Source organism: Elgaria multicarinata, chromosome 2, assembly GCF_023053635.1.
Source record: "Elgaria multicarinata webbii isolate HBS135686 ecotype San Diego chromosome 2, rElgMul1.1.pri, whole genome shotgun sequence".
NCBI classification, from domain to species: Eukaryota; Metazoa; Chordata; class Lepidosauria; order Squamata; family Anguidae; genus Elgaria; species Elgaria multicarinata.
The window spans coordinates 20,755,207-20,775,576 of NC_086172.1; the positions used below are offsets into that span (position 1 = coordinate 20,755,207).

The 20,370-nt window shown below is 41.7% G+C and overlaps 1 protein-coding gene across 1 annotated transcript in view; it reads right to left on the reverse strand.

The window, feature by feature from the left end:
- Nucleotides 1–694: 694 nt before the first annotated feature.
- Nucleotides 695–20,370, reverse strand: part of BARD1 (BRCA1 associated RING domain 1) — a 61,947-nt gene continuing 42,271 nt past the window's right edge. Inside the window, exons 7-11 of the mRNA XM_063118560.1 lie at nucleotides 17,901–18,009; nucleotides 15,212–15,347; nucleotides 12,437–12,529; nucleotides 4,902–4,999; nucleotides 695–1,623 (exon numbers count right to left, since the gene is read on the reverse strand). Coding sequence (XP_062974630.1) covers nucleotides 1,291–1,623; nucleotides 4,902–4,999; nucleotides 12,437–12,529; nucleotides 15,212–15,347; nucleotides 17,901–18,009 — 769 coding nt within the window. The 3' untranslated portion in view covers nucleotides 695–1,290. The remainder of the gene's footprint in view (nucleotides 1,624–4,901; nucleotides 5,000–12,436; nucleotides 12,530–15,211; nucleotides 15,348–17,900; nucleotides 18,010–20,370) is intronic.

Genomic DNA, 20,370 nt, shown 5'->3' on the forward strand with positions numbered 1-20,370 from the left:
CAGACAGAGCTGCTGGGCTATTTGTGGGGGAAGAGAGTTTTGTGGGGGGTGAGTGGGAGGGAGGGAGTGCGGGGATGAAGGGGAGGAAAGGAGAGAGGGGAGAAAGACAAGTCCATCAAAAAAGAAACATTGTCCCAGTTTTGTGGATTCAGAATATGGCAACTCTACAGCCAAGCCTTCTCCCAGGAAAACTTGGGAGGGGGCATGTGGGAAAGCATTCCATCATGGGAGCCCCCACCTTCAATCAGATTTTGCACAGCCCAGAAATGGGGTTTACCTGAGTCAGAGCTAAGCTGTTGTAGCACTCCCAAAGATGTTGCAGTATTGGCCATGCTGGCTGGGGCTATCAGAAGAGTCTAACAACATCTGGAGGACCACAGGTTCCTCACACCTGTGGATACACTGCACTGATACTTCAGCCTCAAAGGACTTGAACGAATGTCCAGAGGTTGTCAAGAAGTACTCGTGGTGTTCTGAGATGCAGTAACTATCCACCTAAGCAATGTTTGACAACTAATCTGAACTGCTGTGAATGTGTATAGGGCTGGAATCTTGATCTATGATTGGAAGGACTGTATTGGCATGGGGATCGTCTACATTTCTCCCGCCCGCCCACACACACACTAGACAACACGCATACACAACAAAAGGCTCACGCAGCAATGCTTCAAGTCATGATTTATCATTGATGACACACAAAACATGAAAAATACAACATAAAATAGACATCATGATTGCCAACATAACAATTAATTTATGAATTGAAAAACAACAACGGTAGTGTCAATTTCACTATACATAAACAGGAAAAGCCTTTAGCTGTGTTAATAGGTGGGTTCATACTATATTGCATGCTGCAGTTTGCTTAATAAAAAGGGTTCTAGTAGCCAGATTCTAGTAGCCAAAGGGATTCTAGTAGCCTGATGGAAGTTTCAAAGGTAACCACAGGATTTAAGTGTAAAATAACCACACTTTCAGAATATGCCCAATAACCAGAAGTGCACAAATTTTCAAATATATTACAGTCTGACTCAGATGCACAGAAATCCAATCAATTAATACAAAAACCAATACTTACAAACATATGAAAAGTTAAATGATTCTCAGTAGTTAAAACCCCCCACCAGTTAACACTTGAAGAGAATTTTGGTTGTGCTACTCCTGCTCCAAATAATTTTTAAGGGGTAAATACAGAGAACCCGATCATTAATAGCAGTTTCTACATTAAGGTACATAATTTCAATCTCTTTTTGAAAGCCAAAACTACATAAAATCACGATGCTGGAAACATCATTTCTTAACAGGCAGAAGTTGAAATGACATCACACAGTCTATAAGCCAATTAGATGGCACCTCCCAAACCTTTCCTTGACGAACTTTCTCTGGGTTGTAACTAGAAGATACATCATAGATTATATACTGTGTACAGAAACTCTGATCAGAAGTAATCTTGGCATGATAGGCTACAGTATTGATTGTCTGTGTCACATCACTATCCGATTTGGGTTTCCGCATGAGAATCTGTCCGCCACCTGCTTTCACCAATTCTTTGAGGTTATCTTTATTGTGCTTCTTAAATGTTCCCAGAAAATAGAAGTAGCAGCCATCGAACAACTTTGGCAACTAAAATAAAGAAGATTGTTTTAAAAAAAGTTGAAGTCATAGTACAGTTCCTTTAGAATTCATCTCTCTAATTTGTTATTCCCCTAAAACCAACTCCTCTTGTCATACTCTAGTTTGAATAATTGTTTAAAAAAGCGACTGGCTTTTGCCTGACTATTACCTATTAGCACAAATGGTGTGATGTTAAAATATGTTCACAAAGTTGCTCAAATGGGAAGTGTCATCCAGCCCATCAACCTACCCTTCCTGAGACTGGCTGACTAAAGGGGTATTAAGGGACCTCAGCCTAGACCCAGGCTTCAAGTAACCCCCCCCCCCCCCAAACCAGTACTGCCACCACTTCCTCTGGCCCCTGGGCTGAGACAGGAGATGCTCAGTCCTTATCTGAGCGTCCATGAAGTCTCAGGGTGCTCAAGGGCTGTTTCCCCTTCCCTCACTCTGAAGCTTCAGGCAAAAACCCTTTACCAACAGAATGGTCAAATGTGGTCAGCAGACAAAATAATAAAGCAGCTAGCTGTCTTAGCCTAACTATACTTACAGAGTTACCTGTTGTAAACCTTTCTAAACAGAGCAAGGCTTGGTCCTTCCAGAGGTCTGCTCCAGTGTTAATGGTGATGCTTCACCCACTCAGGTGAAGCATAAAGTTATTTGAAGGAACGCCTCCTTCCATATGGACCTGCCCGGACCTTAAGATCATCCACAGGGGCCTTTCTCCGTGACCCCCTGCCAAAGGAAGTGAGGCAGGTGGCTACTAGGAGGAGGGCCTTCTCTGCTGTGGCACCCCGGCTGTGGAACAAGCTCCCCAGAGAGGTCCGCTTGGCCCCTACACTGTACTCCTTTCATCGCCAGCTGAAACCTTTTTATTCATCCAGTATTTCAACACTTAATTTGAACTTAAATTTAAATTTTACTCTTCTAACTCTGTATTTTAATCTTATATCAATTTTTGCTGCGTGGTTTTATCCTGGTTGTGCTTTTGATACTGTATTTTGTATTTGTTTTTAACCTGTTGGTTGTTTTATTAGGGTTTTAATTTTTGTGAACCGCCCAGAGAGCTTCGGCTATTGGGCGGTATAAAAATGTAATAAATAAATAAATAAATAAATAAATAAATAAAATAAGCCCTAAATCTCGAACCCTTCTCATCTCCCCTTTATAATGAAAAGTTGTCAATCTTTAAACTATTTTCTCAGACCTGGCATGATGCCAATTTGCCAATCCAAGTCCCGTGCTTGGGAGGATTCTGCTAGGAAGATAACCTGCAGCTGAACTGTAACTCTCACCTCCTCCCTTGCTGTCTTCTTTGCATTTCAAAGCCCGCAGCCTTGAAACTAATGTCTGGAGATAACCTGCTACTCCCCAATTTAGGAAAACACTCTCCGCAGTATGAAAGGAAGCAAGTAACTCTCTTTATTGCTCTGATCTCCCCTCACCTTTGATCTTGATCCTGGGAATACTCAATTCTTGGCTGGAAAGATTCCCTGATAAATAGTTTGTTTCAGGCTTGAGCCTAAAACTCCATGATAGGAAGGTGTCGGCAATAGAATATTGGCAAATAGTGCCACATTTGTTTGGAAAGGGACAAGAACAATTGAATTGGAATATACCCAGCAGACAAGAAGGACTATACGCTGTTGGGAAAGAAGGCAAAGGAGACAGCAGCAGAAGCCCACGGGTGACAAGAACATGAGTGGGAAAGAGCGCACTACGTAGGTGAGCTAATTGACAAGGAACTTAAGGCAGGGTAGCTCCAAAGGCAGGACAGAAGAGACGATGGGCTCCGAGAACTCTGAGGGATCAAAAAAAGAAGTCAGAGACCCTGGGGGTGGAGGAAATGCAAGTGATTCAAAGTGTTGGTATTAACATTTAAAGCCCTAAACGACTTGGGGCCAGGCTATCTTCTCCCACATGTACCTGCCCGGACCTTAAGGTCATCCTCAGGGGTCCTTCTCCGCGAGCCCCTGCCAAAGGAAGTGAGGCAGGTGGCTACTAGGAGGAGGGTCTTCTCCGCTGTGGCACCCGGCTGTGGAATGACCTCCCTAAAGAGGTTCGCCTGGCACCTACACTATATTCTTTTGGACGCCAGGTGAAAATCTTTTTATTCCCTCAGTATTTTAACAATCTATAAATTAATTTTAACTTTGCTGCTTTAAATTTGTATTTCTGCACTGCTACTGATTTCATCCTGGTTATGCTTTTATATTGTATTTTATATCAATGTTTTTATACTGTTGTTTTATACTTTGAATGGTTTTAATTTTTGTGAGCCGCCCAGAGAACTTTGGCTATTAGGCGATATAGAAATGCAATAAATAAATGAATAAATAAATAAATAAATAAATAAGTGAAGGACAGGGGGATTGAGTGGAACTTGCAGAAAACCTCATGCAGTGCCTTTAGGGACAGGAAGAGTTGTGCTGTGGGAGTATAAACCAAAATAATAATAAAAATGTTATATTGAGTTTTGGAATAGGAAATGCTATTGGTAGAAATGTGCGGAGAGAATGGGAGGGGCTGCATTTCACACTATATATATATATATATATATATATATATATTCTGAATTTCTCCTTTGGAGTTTTCACTTCCCAGATTTCAAATGTCCACTCTTGGTAACCATTTAGCATCACAGCTACTGATGAGAGTGGAAGCCAAAATGTTTAGCTCTAAATATATTTTGAAGTTACTCTGTTCTTAGTCTACCTTTCATCTATATATTTATATTCAAAAGAACCAGCAAGCTCTTTGTATGTCTCTAGTCATAATTAACTCCCCCCACCCAAACCAACCAAACATCATTACACAGTAGTCTCAGGAGAACCCACAGAGAAGAAAAAACTGAACTGGAGATTAAATAGCAAACGTAAACTTTATTTTCCAATTTCAGATATGACTGCTTCTCAGTAGGAGCTGAAACCTGCTACTACACTGGAAAAAACTACCCCCATCCCCACCCCACATAGATGAAATACCCTGGAGTACTAAGGATTACTGAAGGGTGAAAGCGTCTACCCTTATGTTTCAGGCAACATTCTGAATACACGTTTTTAAGGCTTACCTCGAAAGTACCGAAAAGAGTTACCAGCATATATGACAACAAAACTCCATTAACAGTTTGAAATTGGTTTTGGAAGTTAGCCGTTGTCTATCACTTATCAAAAGCAAATGCTGGAATAAAGCACACACTTACACCTCCCTCATTCTGCAAAGGTGGCAAGTGGTAAAAAGTCACAATATGGCTCCAAAGGCAATTTAAAGATTATCCAGGAAGTCCTCACCAGCTGTTCTTTGTTCAGCCGGCCTCGTCGTGGACCGCCATCGATTTCATACTTCTCTTCTTGCTCCCTGGCTTCCATCTGCAGGCAGGCCTCTGCCCCTGAAATTTGTGGTGGTGGTGGGGAGATATAAAGATGGGGAAATGTAGTGCTTTATTCTAAGTTTTAGAGAGGCATATTTTCAACCCCTGAAGACAAAAGGCAAAACCAAACCTTGACTGACTGGAATATAATTGGCTTAAGGGAGTAGGATTCAAAATTGGATGACGTTCAAAACCAATTATTATGACCAATATTTAAAGACTTTCATAAGGCTTAATAGGACCCTTAATAGGTAAATTTAGAGTGATGTTGGTATAAGATGCTACACTGATAGGAAAAATAACACAAATACCACTTACCATATAATATGTGTGGAAAAAGGAAGCAACAGGTCAGAGGGATCAACAGTTTAGCAACGGAAGGAGCTTAATTTAAATTACTCTTCTTGATACAGATGTGAGTATGAACTAAAAAAACAACAGTGGTGTGGATCCCAATTCTTTTTTGCCCATGGGAGCATTGCCTGAGCAGACATCTGCTCAGAATGCTTCTGTGGGCACAAAAGTGGGGCAGGTGATCTTTACCAATTCTCCTTCCATTTGCAGCCTGTTGTGCTCTTGTTCCAGAAGGTTCCCTAACCCTTTGAAGCAGATTTGGGGATGGGGGGAGAATCTAAGATTACCTCCTCCCCTGTTACATCAGTAGAAATTCTCAGTTGAATTGGAAGCCTTCTGTAGATGGAAGGAGCCCCTTCCATTCACAGGAGGAGGACCAACCCACAATTACAGACAACTTTTCATGCACTCATCAGTCTGTTTTCAGGTTTAATTGTGCTTTCTTATTGTAAGCTGCCTTTTAGGCCTGCTGGTGGAAAGGCAAAATAACAATAAAAGATAATAAGTAAGTAAATAACACAAGCCTCAGGTTAGGGGATGTATGCATGCTGTTAAATCCGTTCTACGTTTTGCAGATTTTCAGGGGTATTCCTTCCATCATCTGCTCACTTGACAGAACAGGATTTTTTTAAAAAGAAAACAAAACAGAATTTGGTTCTACTTGCACTAATTCATAGTAGTGGTTGGCCTTTCTCTTCTATAGCCATTAAGTAACGGTATCATAATCCGCACTGTATTGGATCACATTGGGCTACTGTTGTATTGCAAGAATCTTAAGATACCAGAGACATCTTCTTAAACACTACTTTATTCTCAGCCTACACTGAAACTGAAACTCCAACAAACACTAACGCCAATCTTCCTGACTCCACCCTTCACTTCCTCTTCCTCCCAGCTCCCCTCCATGCCTCTACTACAACTCCCAACATGCAATTCACCTACACAATACCACAGCTATCTTCATGAAACCTAAACTTCAGAGAGCAACTCCCCTAAGTGAAGCATATTAAATATATTGGCACCTAGCCTGGAGTCTCTGGAATGGGATGGATAAATAGCAGCATGGATAAATAGTTCTGTTTGATATTATTCTGCACTAGAGGGCATTGAGAAGATAACACAAAACTACATCAGTAAGCTGGACAGTTGTCACATCAATTATATTAAAATGCTGTATTTAAAAAATCCAAAATCTCCAATTGGAATACTGCACAGATGTACACAGATTTGAGTTAAAATTCTCATTCTGCATAACTGAACTTATAATTGTTTGTTTTATACGATTTGAAGTATCTTGGTGAAGGACAGCTCCTCTCCAACCGTGGTAAAAAAAAGGGAAGGCTTAGAAGTCAAAGATTTGCTTCCCCTAACTACTGAAATACTAAACTGATTGCTGAGTCATCATCATACGCATCAGTACCACCAACAGAAAAAAAAACCTAAGACACACCCGTGATTCTAAGACGCACCCCGTTTTTAAAGATGTTTGTATGGGAAAAAAGTGTGTCTTAGAATCGAAGAAATACGGTAACAAATGTTGATCTAAAATTCAACAAGGGGGCGGCAACAAGAAAACAGAGGGAGGCAAGGATAAACAGGAAGGATGTGCCTCTGTTTCAGTTACAAGTAGTTGGGAGGCTTAGTTTCCTAAGGATGCTGCCTTAGACGACTGGTCCATCTAGCCCAATACTGTCAACACTGACTGGCAGTGGTTCTCCAGGGTTTCAGGCAGGAGTTTTTTTCTAGCCCTACCTGGAGATTGGACTTGGGCCCATCTGTATATTAAACATGTATTCTACCACTGAGCTAAAGTCCTTCCTTCAGATGATGATGAAGATGATGATTTTCATTTCTATACAGCCCAATAAACAAAGGTCTCTGGGCAGATTAAGGGGTTAGGCGAAAGGCTTCTCGCGTGTGCTTTTATTTAACGAGGAGAATATGAAGAAAGGGAGAGAGGTGCATCACACAAGTGCTCGGGGGAGGGGACTTTTAGGCATACAAGAAAGTACAGAGATGTTTAAGGGAGAAAGGGACCTTTCTGGACCGTTGTGAGTGGTGGAGCTGGAGATCAAAATTCATAAACATGGAGATATTGGGAAATGTAAGTGGAGAGATACGGGGGAACAATACCATGGAGGAAACGAGGAGGAGGAAGGTGCTTGATCCAGGAGTAGCTAGAGCAGTGATTTAAGGAGGGGCCCCTTGCCCAAAGGTGGGGCTGGGGGAGCTCTTGTGAAAATACCACTAGCAGCCCAGCTGTCAGCTCATCGCCATGTACACTAGCTGAGAGGGCCCTGATCTCCAAGAGACGCTTTGGGGAAGTTCATGAATTGATACATCTGAAGGGCGCCGGAACGCACAGAACGCCATGCAATATTATTCAGATTCAAACCATTTTCTTGACAGCATTTGAGACAAGACAGCTCCCAGCTTAGAAACACATCAAATGATGGTTTAATTCACTGGTAATGGCAGGAATAACATGAAACAGTACTAGAAAGGAAGAATAAGTCATACAAAAGACCTAACTTTTTAATTCTTCCTCATTTTTATATCAACTCAATGCTGTATCAGGGATAGAGCAACTTCTAAAGGTGCATAAATCCATTTGAGGGAGTGTTGTCTGCCTCTTTTGCCTGGAGCCATATCTTCCATTGCTTTCATCATTTCATTGCCTTTATTATTTCTGTGACTGTAATGAGGGTAGGAAACAGCAAATACTATTCCACTGCATGTGGGCTGAGATTAAGTTCTGCATATTGCTGTGTTTTAGCTGAGAAGTCGTCAGGAACATAAATGAATGATATTGACAGGTTTCCTTGCTGTTCATAATGCAAGCAAGGCTTTTTGTTCTTAAAGAAATAAATGAAAATGACTGCACTTTAACAGTGAAGTTTTGGAGGGGGCTAGTTGCAAACCTTGCTTAGCTAAGAATCTACTTGTTAAGTTAGAACTATTGGCTCAATTCAGATAGCACGCCAAAACTAGCTATGTTTGATGAGATGTCTGAATTAGAAATCATAGTTTTGCAATATGTCATCAAAGGGGAATCTGACCACATAATATGACGAGGATTTGCAAGCAATAGCTTGGCATGATGTCTGAATTGACAAATCATAGATATGGCCATCACTCTGGCTCTGAAGGCCAAGCCACCTGGAGACTGGGGCGCTAAAGCAGGTGTAAAATGAAAGCAGTCTGGTAGCTCTAACGAAGGTTTACCTATTGTACATTTGGAAACACAAAGCATGTTTGAATTCTAAACTATTGGTAGTGCAAATCATTGTTTGGCATGATATCTGAATTGAATTATAGTGTGACCTAGGAGATGGATGGATGGAGAGCTAGTCTGCCTACTGGAGAAGTAGAGTGTTTCTCCCAGATAAGTGGCAACTGGAGGTGGTGAGCATGGACCTTCTTGGAGATCTGTCAGTCCATTGCCTAGCAACCACCAATGGCTTATCTCTGTGTTCATGTATACATAGGTAAGCAACGAAAGGATTGTGTATGGTGGAGGCAACAGCAGACAAACTGACCTTTTCTCAAAGCTAAACAGGGAATGTATGTCAATCCAGGACTGAACCTACTCTTTTGCCTTCTACAGGCACCCTCTGAGAGTGGAAGTCTCAAGCCCTGTGATTCTTGTGTGAGCACACACGTAGCTATATCCAGTTTTCAACATCAACATTTGAAACTGCCTTATGCTCAGCCAGACCACTAAATCTTCTTGCCCAGTCTTCTGTACTCTGGTTAGCCAGAGAGCTTCACAGTTCCAGGCAGAAGTTTCTTTCTGCCCTGATACCCAAGATCTGTTTGACCGGAAATGCCAGGAACCCCTAATTTTAAAAAAAGTTTTGATAGTTAGAATTCACACACTTCATTGTATTCAATATAATGTGCAAGTTCAGACATAATGAACCCAAGATTTAGCTAATTGGGAACAGGCACTGGCCCCTCATACACCTCCCTTCCATCCTCCTTTCACTCGCTGGCTTTGGCATTTCACTCCCAGGCCGTAGCTAGACCTAAGGTTTATCCCAGGATCATCCCGGGTTCATCCCTGCCTGAGCGCTGGATGCCCTGTGTGGCACCATGGGCTTTGCTAGACCTGCCGAGATAAGTCGGCAGGGAGGCGGGGCGATGGCGCGCTAACTTTAAAGCCTCCTAGACGGCCGACGCATAGGGCTGACGCAAGCCCTGCAGCGTCGACCATGGTTTTTTTTGGTTAAAGGGGCCACATGCGGCCCAAAGACTCCGGACCAGGTAAGTCCGTTTTTTTAAAAAAACGAAGCCCCACCCCCTGGCAGCGCCGGTCGCCTGCTTGTTCGGACGGCGGCGCTCGGCGCTTGCCCGGGCAAAGCCCCCCCCTTGCCATCCCCGATGCCTGATCTCCCCCCCCACGTCCTGCCGGGTCCGGCCTTCCCCCTGCCCCTCTCTCCCCCCCCGGGCCAATGGGCACAGCGCTCATAAGAGCGCTGTGCCAGGTCCGTGGCTTTTCGTGGCTACTCGCGAGTAAGCGAGTAGCCGCAAAAAGCCACAGACCTTCCTAGACGTTTCGCAGCCCCGGCCTCAAAAGATGCGCCATAAGCGACTTCGCTTATGGCGCGTTAGAGGAGGCCTCAGTGCGGCCTGGGCTCGGATTCCCCTGTGCGTCATCTGGACACACAGCAGGGAAACTGAGTCTCAAAGCGCGCTAAGGCCTTGTCTAGGAAGGCCCTTAGATGAACAGGTTTGACCCCAGGACAATCCTGGGATAAACCTAAGGTCTAGCTACGGCCCCAGTCTTCTTAAAACAGACCTCTCTGGTCTTAAACCAGGACCAACATGATGCTGAACAGTTGCAGCTGCCCAACTCCATGCCAGGCTGACAGAGCGTCAGGGCAGGAATGTTGTACTGCTACAGTGGCCAGTGGGACTCAGAACCGTTCAGAAAACATTTGGTCCCAGGTGAAACCAAAAGGGATACAGCTGTAATCCTACCACTTTCAAAGGGACTTAGGCAAATGTCTCTCTAGGCAGCACCCACTATGTCCTCTCCAAAGCACTTGTTTGCTGGCACAGCAAGTCTTAAGACTGGACCATAAAATGTTATGTGTGTGCTCTGATGGGATTTATTCCGCTGTTGCGAATGCCAAACAGAAGGTATGATAAATAAGCAGGGGGGGGGGGGGAGAATCACTTTTCCTAGACAAATGTTTCATCAGCAGGAGTCCAATTATTTGTTATAACAATCTTTAACGTGTAATGACTCTGAAGAAGACTAATAACAAAGACTGGTGGGAACAGATGGAGCCATGGTGTTAATTACAGGCACTTAGCTGCATCAGACCCCATGAGTTATTCCAAACATTTCCCACCAGGGAGGAGACTCACTGGCGTTTTTTAAAAAGTGCATTGCTTACTAAGCTGGGATTATTAAGAGCCAAGACTATATTAATAAGTACGTTCATAACTCATTAAATTAAGGGGGAAAAGTGCTAAAATATGTTTTAAAAGTCTTTGGGCTCTATCCATCATCACGTGAGCAGACTTCCATTTATGCAACAGGACTTCTCCCTGATCTCCTCTTCTTTCTAGGGAACCCCCAAAGGTTGTTCAAGGGGTGGGTGCAATTGTTCAGAGCAGATCTGGAATGAGTATCTCAACCAGAGATTTCCGTTCAGCTTGTGGGCAGATAGCATTGGATCCAGTCCTAAGTCTTTATTGGATTTTTATATATGTTTCCTATCAGCTCCCTATAAACAAGGTTTAAGAATTTCAATAAGTAAATGCATTTTTTAAATGGTAGAAACGATAATGATGAGAGCTAGTATTTTATATAACACTGTTGCGTGTTTTAAACACTTCACACACCTTATTTTGTTACCAATTCTTACAGGAATTCTGTGAAGTGGGTCAGTATTATCTTCCTTTTGGAGAGGAGGAATTGAGGCAGCGACAGGGCAGAAGTCTTGCTTAAGGATACCTACTGAATTCTTGGCAGAGGTGTGATTTGAAGGGAAGGCTTATTGAACTTAGGCTCAGAGGGTATCAGGGTCTGCTTCTATGGATCAACTCAATGCTCAACTGGAAAATACTTAATCCCACACTTTGGAGAAATCAGGGGCATCCCGCATAGCACAGACGATGTTCTGTTTCATGACCAATGAGGAGACACAGGAATCATGGGTATTTATTTAGTATATGAGGCCTCAGTAATGTTGCAAAGAAGCATTATTAATGAAAGATCCCTAATATTCAGCACTACGTTGTGTGCTTCGACACCCACCTCTCACTCCTATTTCAAGTATCTTTCTAAACTAGTCAGCTATAGCATCACATCTAGAATGGCAGGTGCTGGATGCATAAAGCCCAACATGACGACAGTCTTTCAATGTGGTACAAAGTATTAATATTACTGAAACATGATGCTGCTAGAATACCATCATGAAAGGAGTTACAGTTGGATAAGGAAACACTCAACACGGTTATCGAAATGAAAGGATACTTAAAATGTAATATGAAGAGCAGTCTTAAACAAAAGATAACTGCAAGTCAACTCACTGTCAGAAAAACAAATGCTAACACATTATCTAAATTCGCCAAGGCACACAACAGGCGCCAAGATCGATTTGTGAACTGCGGAGAGGTTTTCAACATCTTACAGTTCACCCAATCAATTAAGTTGTGCATTAAATCTTTCTGAACAGGTGAGTGACGAAACCAAACACAGACTAAGTTGATTGTTGTTTACTCTTACTAGAGAACAGGCCTCGATCACCGACTATTACCACTGTAACTATCTACAGGCTTTTAAAATATTTTTTCAGACATTTTTTCCCCTTAAAGCGGCTCAATACTTTTACTAATAAGCTAAGCAGTGAACAGCTGCATCCCCTACATACAAGCAATGGCTCTGATTAACTCAGTGGCATCTCATTAACAATAACACAGGGCGCAACACATTTTCAACAGATGGCGTAATATTTAGAACTAAGTTCTTGTAATTTACCTAAGAAAAGAATCTCAGGCTTTTGAAGTATTATTGTTTAGGATATGAGTTAAAGAGAATAATGGCGCATGCACTTGTCTGGGTCATAAAACCATCTGGTTACTTACACTTAAATGTCAAGATCCAGCATCCAGACAAAACTGCCAGCATGCATTTCATAGTACTTCGCACAGGATACTCAGGGATAACGACATGCGTCACTAAAATGGAAAACAGATTACATGAAATCTAGTAATATTTACACTGTGTAAAAACAATAAGATACATGGAGAGAAACCAGTGCTTATTCACACCCTTAGGATAATAAATTTCTATGGTCAAAAGATTCCTGTGCATGGGCAGAAATGGTCTTCCATGCACAGGGGAAAGGGGCACATTTCTTCTGGTGGCAGCTCCGTGCGCCTCATGCAGAATGGCTCTGAGCGGCCCCTGAACCTGGGGCAGGGCTTTTGGAGAGACACGGGCAAAGCGCTCCCCTGGGAAGGGGAGCGCTAAAAACCTGCCACATGACACACCACCACTGGAAATTCTGCCTTTATGTTTAGCTTTTCAACAGCTCTCTTCAAAGATCCAGAATTAAGCTAACAGATAATTTTTTAGTTGCTGCATGTAAAAATAGCAATCATTTAAGGAGGAAATTAATGACGTGTATCCTTTTTGAAGACACCCTTATCACTGGATTCTCATCTTATTTTGTTTCAATTCTATTAAAGGCATCATTATTCACACTTGAGAAAATTGTGTACAGGCTAAGCATACTTACTAGGAAAGCAAGTCCCCTTAATTGCAATTGTTGCATGCAATAATTTCGAAGACATACTTAGGATTGGCCTATGAGCTATATTTTAAACTGGAAGACACTAGTCACAATCCAGAAATTCACAAAATTCATTCCATGTATCCCCTATGGAGGTGATTTTCAGGCAGGGTAGTGGGCTCACTCCTTTCAATCAATAGCAGCCCCTTCATACACCAAGGCTCAAGGGTATTTTTAAACTCATAGGAATTTTGAAAGCAACTTGCAATGCAGTATGAGAGGCTGCAGATCAGGAAAAAAACATACAACTAACCCAAAATCTACTAGGCACATGCAAAGCAGCTTTTTGGATTTACTGTGTAATCCTGTGCATGTTTATTCAGAAATAAGTCCTACTGAACTCCCAAGTAAGCATGTGTAGGATTGCAGGCATAATGTTGTAAAACAGAAAGTATCACAAATACAGATATGGAGCTAAAATATAACTTATATGTTTCCAGGTCACAAAATCCATGTCCAAATAAAGACTTAGACAGGCTAGGATCCACATTCTCCCCATGTGAGCACAAAGCATTTCCACAAGAGCACAAAGGAAGGGAGAAATCCTTCCAGTAGCCCATTGTCCTTCATGGGGTGCTGCTCCTGAGGGACCCCACACCTCAGAGCAAAGTTTTTGGTAGGGCTGTGCATCGCCTCGGATCCAAATCCCAAATCTGAGGCAAATCGGGGTGTTATAGAGGGCCTCAAAACAGATCCGAAGTGAAGTAAAACAGATCCAAATTGGTCCAAAGCAAATCGGCATGGTCCGAATCGATTTGGATTGATTCAGACAGCCTGTCTCTACTTGGAACATTCTCTTTTGTTAGAGTAGGGACGGGGGAGGAGTTTGGAGAGGGAAATTGGCTGTTAAGTGACAGCTACATCCCCCAATCCTCCTGACGTCTCCCAATCCTCTCCAGCAGCCTCCAATCACAATGACGGGGGAGGACTTAATGACAATCAGGAGATCAAGCCTCGTTCGTCCTTGCTCATTGTGAGTTACACCTGGTAGGAGTAGGGTGTTTTGGGCTGGCTAGCTTAGGTTTGTTGTTGGTATGTGTGTTTGGGCATTGGTAGTTGGAGCTTTCTGGAGCTTTCTCCCTTCTCTCTCTGTTATCTCTTGCCTCTATTTCTCTTTCTGCTTGTCTTTTTTTTAAAAATACAAAATTTATTTAAAAAAATTCTCAGAAAAAAGCAAATTTTACTAGTTGATTACACGAATACTACTGCACTAATCTCTCTGAAATCTGGCAAAAGTGAGCACTTCCATAGCATCTATAAGGTCTCTAAATTTCATGTTTGTATCATGAAAAATGAAAAAAGTTATAGGTGTTTCTTTTTCCCAATGCAAGTCTATGGGAAAATGAGACATCTGTATAATTCGGAAATCCGAATATCAATTCAGATCCAAAGAGAATCAAAATAGATCCGAATTGTTCCGAAGCGAATTGGGCCCGAGTTGGACATTCCGACTCGGAATCTGAAGCGAATCAGGGTGTGTGTGTCTATACACAGCCCTAGTTTTCGGGGCAGGGAGTCAGAACACCCCTAGGCATGACTGGAATGAATGGAACACTGGCCATTGTACTTTGGATCCCATCCTTATTGGCCCAAAAATGGCAGCTTTGAAGTTTGGGAGAATGCTCTTTGCAGGTCTCCATTGGGGCATGGAGAGCACTCTCTGCTGACCATAGAGATCGAAATGAAACACAGTGGAAGGGAGGTTCCCCAAAATATGATCATAGCTATTTAGGGATATCACAGAATCATAGAATAGCAGAGTTGGAAGGGGCCTATAAGGCCATCGAGTCCAACCCCCTGCTCAATGCAGGAATCCACCTTAAAGCATCCCTGACAGATGGTTGTCCACCTGCCTCTTGAATGCCTCTAGTGTGGGAGAGCCCACAACCCCCTAGGTAACTGGTTCCATTGCCGTACTACTCTAACAGTCAGGAAGTTTTTTCTGATGTCCAGCCGGAATCTGGCTTCCTGTAACTGATTTAATTGATATTTTGAAAGCAAAGGCTTTAAGTCAGTTCACAAATTCCATTTTAAAGACAGCAGTGGAGAGAGTAGGAATACCTACCTGTGCTGTTAAACTCGGTACATATTCTAGCCTTCAGAACCACGGCCAATTTACTCAACAATTGCTGCTGAACTGGATCAAGACCACTTCCAAGGAAAACAATAGGCTCTTCTCTAGGGTGATTTAGGCTTATTTGCTTTGCAGGGACAAAAAAGGAGAAAGTGTTATGTCATACGTAAAGACAGTATCTTTTTTATTATTTTTTAACCGAGCAACTAATCTTTACTTGACATTTCTATTAAATAAGAAATAAGTATTTTGACAAGAACACAACTCATGGTAGCATTGCAGGACACAAATAGATTTCATCAACATTTGTATTTCTATCTAACAAAACAGCACTAAAGGGACAGCAGAAAAAACTGCAGAAAAGCAAGGCCTTTTCTGGCCATCCAAGCAGCTTCAAGACATCCAAGCAGTTTTGCATACTTGGCCTCTTGGACCTGGCCACCATTTTCACTTTTTTGAAAATTTCCTGTGAAAACCAGCAGTGAATTATATGAGAAAGCAACGCTCATGGAAGGGAGAAGGATAAAGCAGGGATGGACAACCGGTCGCCCCCAAAGCAATTTTAGCTGGCCTTGGAAGCAATATCAAATTTAATCAAGGTGTAGCAAATAGTTTGCTTTCAGTTCCAATAGTAAGGAAAAAAGTAAATCTGCTTTCAAATGGAAAGGAACAGACTGGTAATGTGACATTTCTTTTTTAGTTCAGATATGTGCACCTATTTGTATATAGCGTTATGCCTGAGCTCACATAGTAACTCTGGCTGCTAGATGAGGCTCTGTAATAAAGTTGAGCTCATCAGTCAAGAGGGGTCAGTTAGAGAGATAAGCAGATCTGGGTCACCTCAAGCCTTGTATGAGAACGTCGTGTGTGAGCCAGGCTTCCCATGGATCCAGCTGCCACTCATCACGTGGCACCTAGCTCTTTGTGATCTGTCTACCTTTGTGATCTGTGGCAACAGTCTCTATGGACACTGCCCGTGTTCTTGGGACGGTGTTCAATATATTGAAAACATCAAATGCAAACAATGATACAGTGAATAAAAACAGCACATAAGACCAACATACCGTATTTGGTAGGTGTAAAGTAAAACAATCAAAAACGAAAATAAATAAAACCAACATAAAACCAGCAGCAAAGAGTAAATGCACTACAGCACATAAAACCAAGGTAAACCCAGCAGTAAGTGAAGACCTAAAAGCACTAAAATCAGTTCATAAAAATGCCTGGGAGAATAAGGTCCTCTGTCTTGCAGCCACCTCCCTTTGCCCCATTTGGCAGAGGAACCTGGAAGAGGGCCTCAGGCAACGAGCTTAGGGTGTGGGTAGGTATATATGGCAGGAGATGCTCCTTCAGCTAACCTGGCCCCCTGCTATTTAGGGCTTTCAAGGTTAAAACTAGCCATACACAGGAGAAAACTCGCAGACATATGTCCAGGGAACATTAAAAAAGCATGACATAAAGCCCACATTGACCAAGTGAAAGGCTGCTGAGAAATATACAGTAGTAACATAGTGAACTTGATCTTTTGAAGTAAATGGGAAAATTATGTTTCCTGTTGTTTAAATACAGCTGAAAGGCCTAATCCTTATACCAATACATAAGAGAATCTAATCCATGCAGACTCTTACAGTGACTTACGCTGAACTTTAGGTTTGTTTTACCACACAAAGAACCTCAGAGTTTCTGCCAAGATGGTACTGTAAAAGCCTGGCACTAATTCTGTGAAGAAACGTAAGTGATTTTCAAAGTGCCTAACTGCAGATGGACATCACACCACCACGGCAAGTAGCCATGAAGCTGCCCCCCTCCTCTCCTGCCTGCCTGTTCCACTCCAAATGTACTGCTGTTTCCAGAGCTGAATACGCAACACACTCTGTGGTTATCTGAACGGCTTCTCCCTGACAAAGAAACGAGCGGCGGCTGGGATAACGTTACAATCCTCTTTCTGGCAAAAGAGAGAGCATAGCAGTGCCACCTCTGGATCAGAAAGGCCATAAAGTGCCTCCCTTGGCCATGTCAAACAGGGCTGTGAGGGGCAGAACATTTAGCTTCAACAGGCTCGTAAACCGGCACTGGTCTAGCCACTTGCAGTGAATACGAGTAAAGCCAGCCTCCATACAGGGAACCTTTTTTCAGGCCAAAAAACAGTAAACTTAGGTATGTGTGGGCAAGTGGACTAGTAAAACCGTTTGTGGAATTCCTTGCCAAGGACAGCCCACCTCTCTGATGACTTTCACCCAGCTGGTGAAGACATCTTCATTTGGATGAGCTTTGGCCAGTATTGGATAATATTTTATGGCTCTGCAGTTTGATATTACCATACATATTGCTGATGTCAGTTATGACGTTGTCTTTACAAGTTGGCTTTTTGCCTCCTTTGGATTCCACACACCCCTATCTTTATAACCTTTTAGACTATTATTGCCCAGCTATTGTTTGAAATGGGGTTTTATGATGCAGAGAGCGCTGTTTAAACTCTTGTTCTATTTTTGTTTAATTTGTATTGGCTTTACTATGATAAGATGTCTTGGGTGCTTTTGACGAAGAGTTGACATTAGAAATAAGAACATTTGAGATGCATACGGTATCCACAATCAACGAAGCTGGGTTTAAACTATGGAACATCATTCCAAACTTTAGCTTATAAAATAAAAGGTAAAACATTTTAAAGAAAACTTACTTCTGCACACTGAGTAATTGAAGAAGCTTCAATCTTCACTGGTAGCATTAACAGTGACTTCATCTTATCCGTTTCCGCATAATCCATGGGTTTGTGACCAAATATATTACTAGTAAAACAAGAACAGATGGGTTTTAAGTAAATAAAGGGTGTGACTAGACTCCTAACCACCTGGATACAGTTGCACTGTAGATTTTCAACCTTCTTAATATGCAATTTTCAGGAAAATTGAATGAAAACCCAATTAAACCACTACATTTAAGACAGATGGATGCAGAACAGCAAGCAGCTGCATTCAGCATAAAAAGCAGGAGGTGGTATAAAAGACTGCAAGCTTTTACTAAGTCAGTCCTTGCCAAAGATTTACTTTTTGCACACTCACCATGAACTGATCAGAACTTTTAATACGGTGGGAATTTGAGTTTGGTAATAGAAAAATGGTATTCATTGGATCAGGGGAAACAAAACATTTCTAATCCAGATTAAAAATACTTCCATAGGAGACACATTTCCTCCTAACTCAGCCGTCATCAACGGATACTGCACTTTTCTGGTCTGCTCTCAGCAGCCTGTAAGCTTTGATGCTGCTTAACCATTTTACCTTGGACTTGGGTCACATCTCATTTTACAGTGTATGTTGCCAGCCTCCAGTAGCATCAGTAAACTGGAAATATCATATATGCATCTGGTGTAAAGAAACTTGTTTAAACCCTGTATCCCTCCTGGGAGTTTCAAACCTATAAGGACTGTCATGTTGCCTCTATTTCGGCATCTATCAACAGGGCAGGCATTTGGCCTCATTTTAATTTAGGGTTATATTTAAAGCCAAGAGCCAAAACAGACTACAAACATCATTCCCAGAAGAGAAAGCAAATATTAGTTTATGTATAAAACTATTGGCTTACCACCACAACAGATGGCATGAAGCTGTATTATTTTTAACATGTTTTAACTAATTGTTATAGAATCTTTAGAAAAGAAAGGACCCAAACCCTACCTGGTTTGGGTCCAGGCTACCTGCGGGATGGCCTTCTCCCGTACAATCCGCCCTGCACACTCAGGTCCTCTGGGAAGAATTTACTCCAGCCATCAAAAACAAGTCTGACAACTATTACCCAGAGGACCTTTTCTTCTGCCGCTCCCAGTTTGTGGAATGGCTTGCCGGGAGAGATTCGTCAACTTAACAATCTTCCAGAATTTAAGAAAGCCATAAAGACTGATCTCTTCCAGCAGGCCTGCCCAGTTGAATGTTAAATTTGCCTTTTAATAATGTGCTGCTTTTAATAATGTATTAGTTTTAAATGTTTTAATTAGTTATATGATGTTTGCATTCATGTTGTACCCCGCCTCGATCCAGAGGGAGAGGTGGGTAACAAATAAATTTATTATTATTATTATTATTATTATTATTATTATTATTATTAGAGATTTTTAATGGTGTTATGATTGAAAAATCAACACATCTGTTATGGAAGACATACACTGCCCATTACTGAAGGTTAAATATAAATACAAATGCTAACGGCAATTTTAAGAGCTTTAAAAGTTATTAAAAAAACTGGACCAGTTTGTTAATTTTGTTAAGTCAATTATGTGTTGCATCTAATGCTATCATTCTGGTTATGGAGCAGACTTTCATGCAGGGCAAAGGGTTGCAGGGTGGGTGGGGTGGGGTAGAGACAATCTATATATATATATATATATATATATATATATATATATATATATCCTATTGCTTTAGCAGACATCTGCTAGTGCAAAGCTGCTTTTAATCTCAAACCCCCCTGTGAAGCACTGCAATTGATAAGCAGAATTCTATGAATGGGTATTCAGATGAAATGATCTTGCAATACAAAGGAAAAACAGATCAACTTTAGATTTTAATGGGCCCTCCATTTCATTTCCGCTTTCTTTGGGATTTTATTGGCCAAGTTAAAATAGACAAAACCACATGGAGCCGCTTCATAGGAAAAGCTAACTATATACCACCAGGTTAACATATGATGCAGCTGGAAGTCCATAACCATGAGGGATAGGAACTTTTTTTTTTTTTTTAAGTGAAATCTGGGTTCCTCAGAAATTTAAATACTGGCCCTAAGTCAAATAGTATTTATTTATTTATTTATTTATTATATTTCTATACCGCCCAATAGCCAGAGCTCTCTGGGCGGTTCACAAAAATTAAAAACATTCAAAGTATAAAACAACAGTATAAAACCATAATATAAAATACAATATAAAAGCACAACCAGATAAAAACAGCAGCAATGCAAAATTACTAATTTAAAACACCGAGTTAAAATTTATTTATAGACTGTTAAAATGCTGGGAGAATAAAAAGGTGTCTAAAGGCATATAATGTAGGTGTCAAGCGAACCACCTTAGGGAGCTCATTCCACAGCCGAGAAGGCCCTCCTCCTGGTAGCCACCTGCCTCACTTCCTTTGGCAAGGGCTCGCGGAGAAGGACCC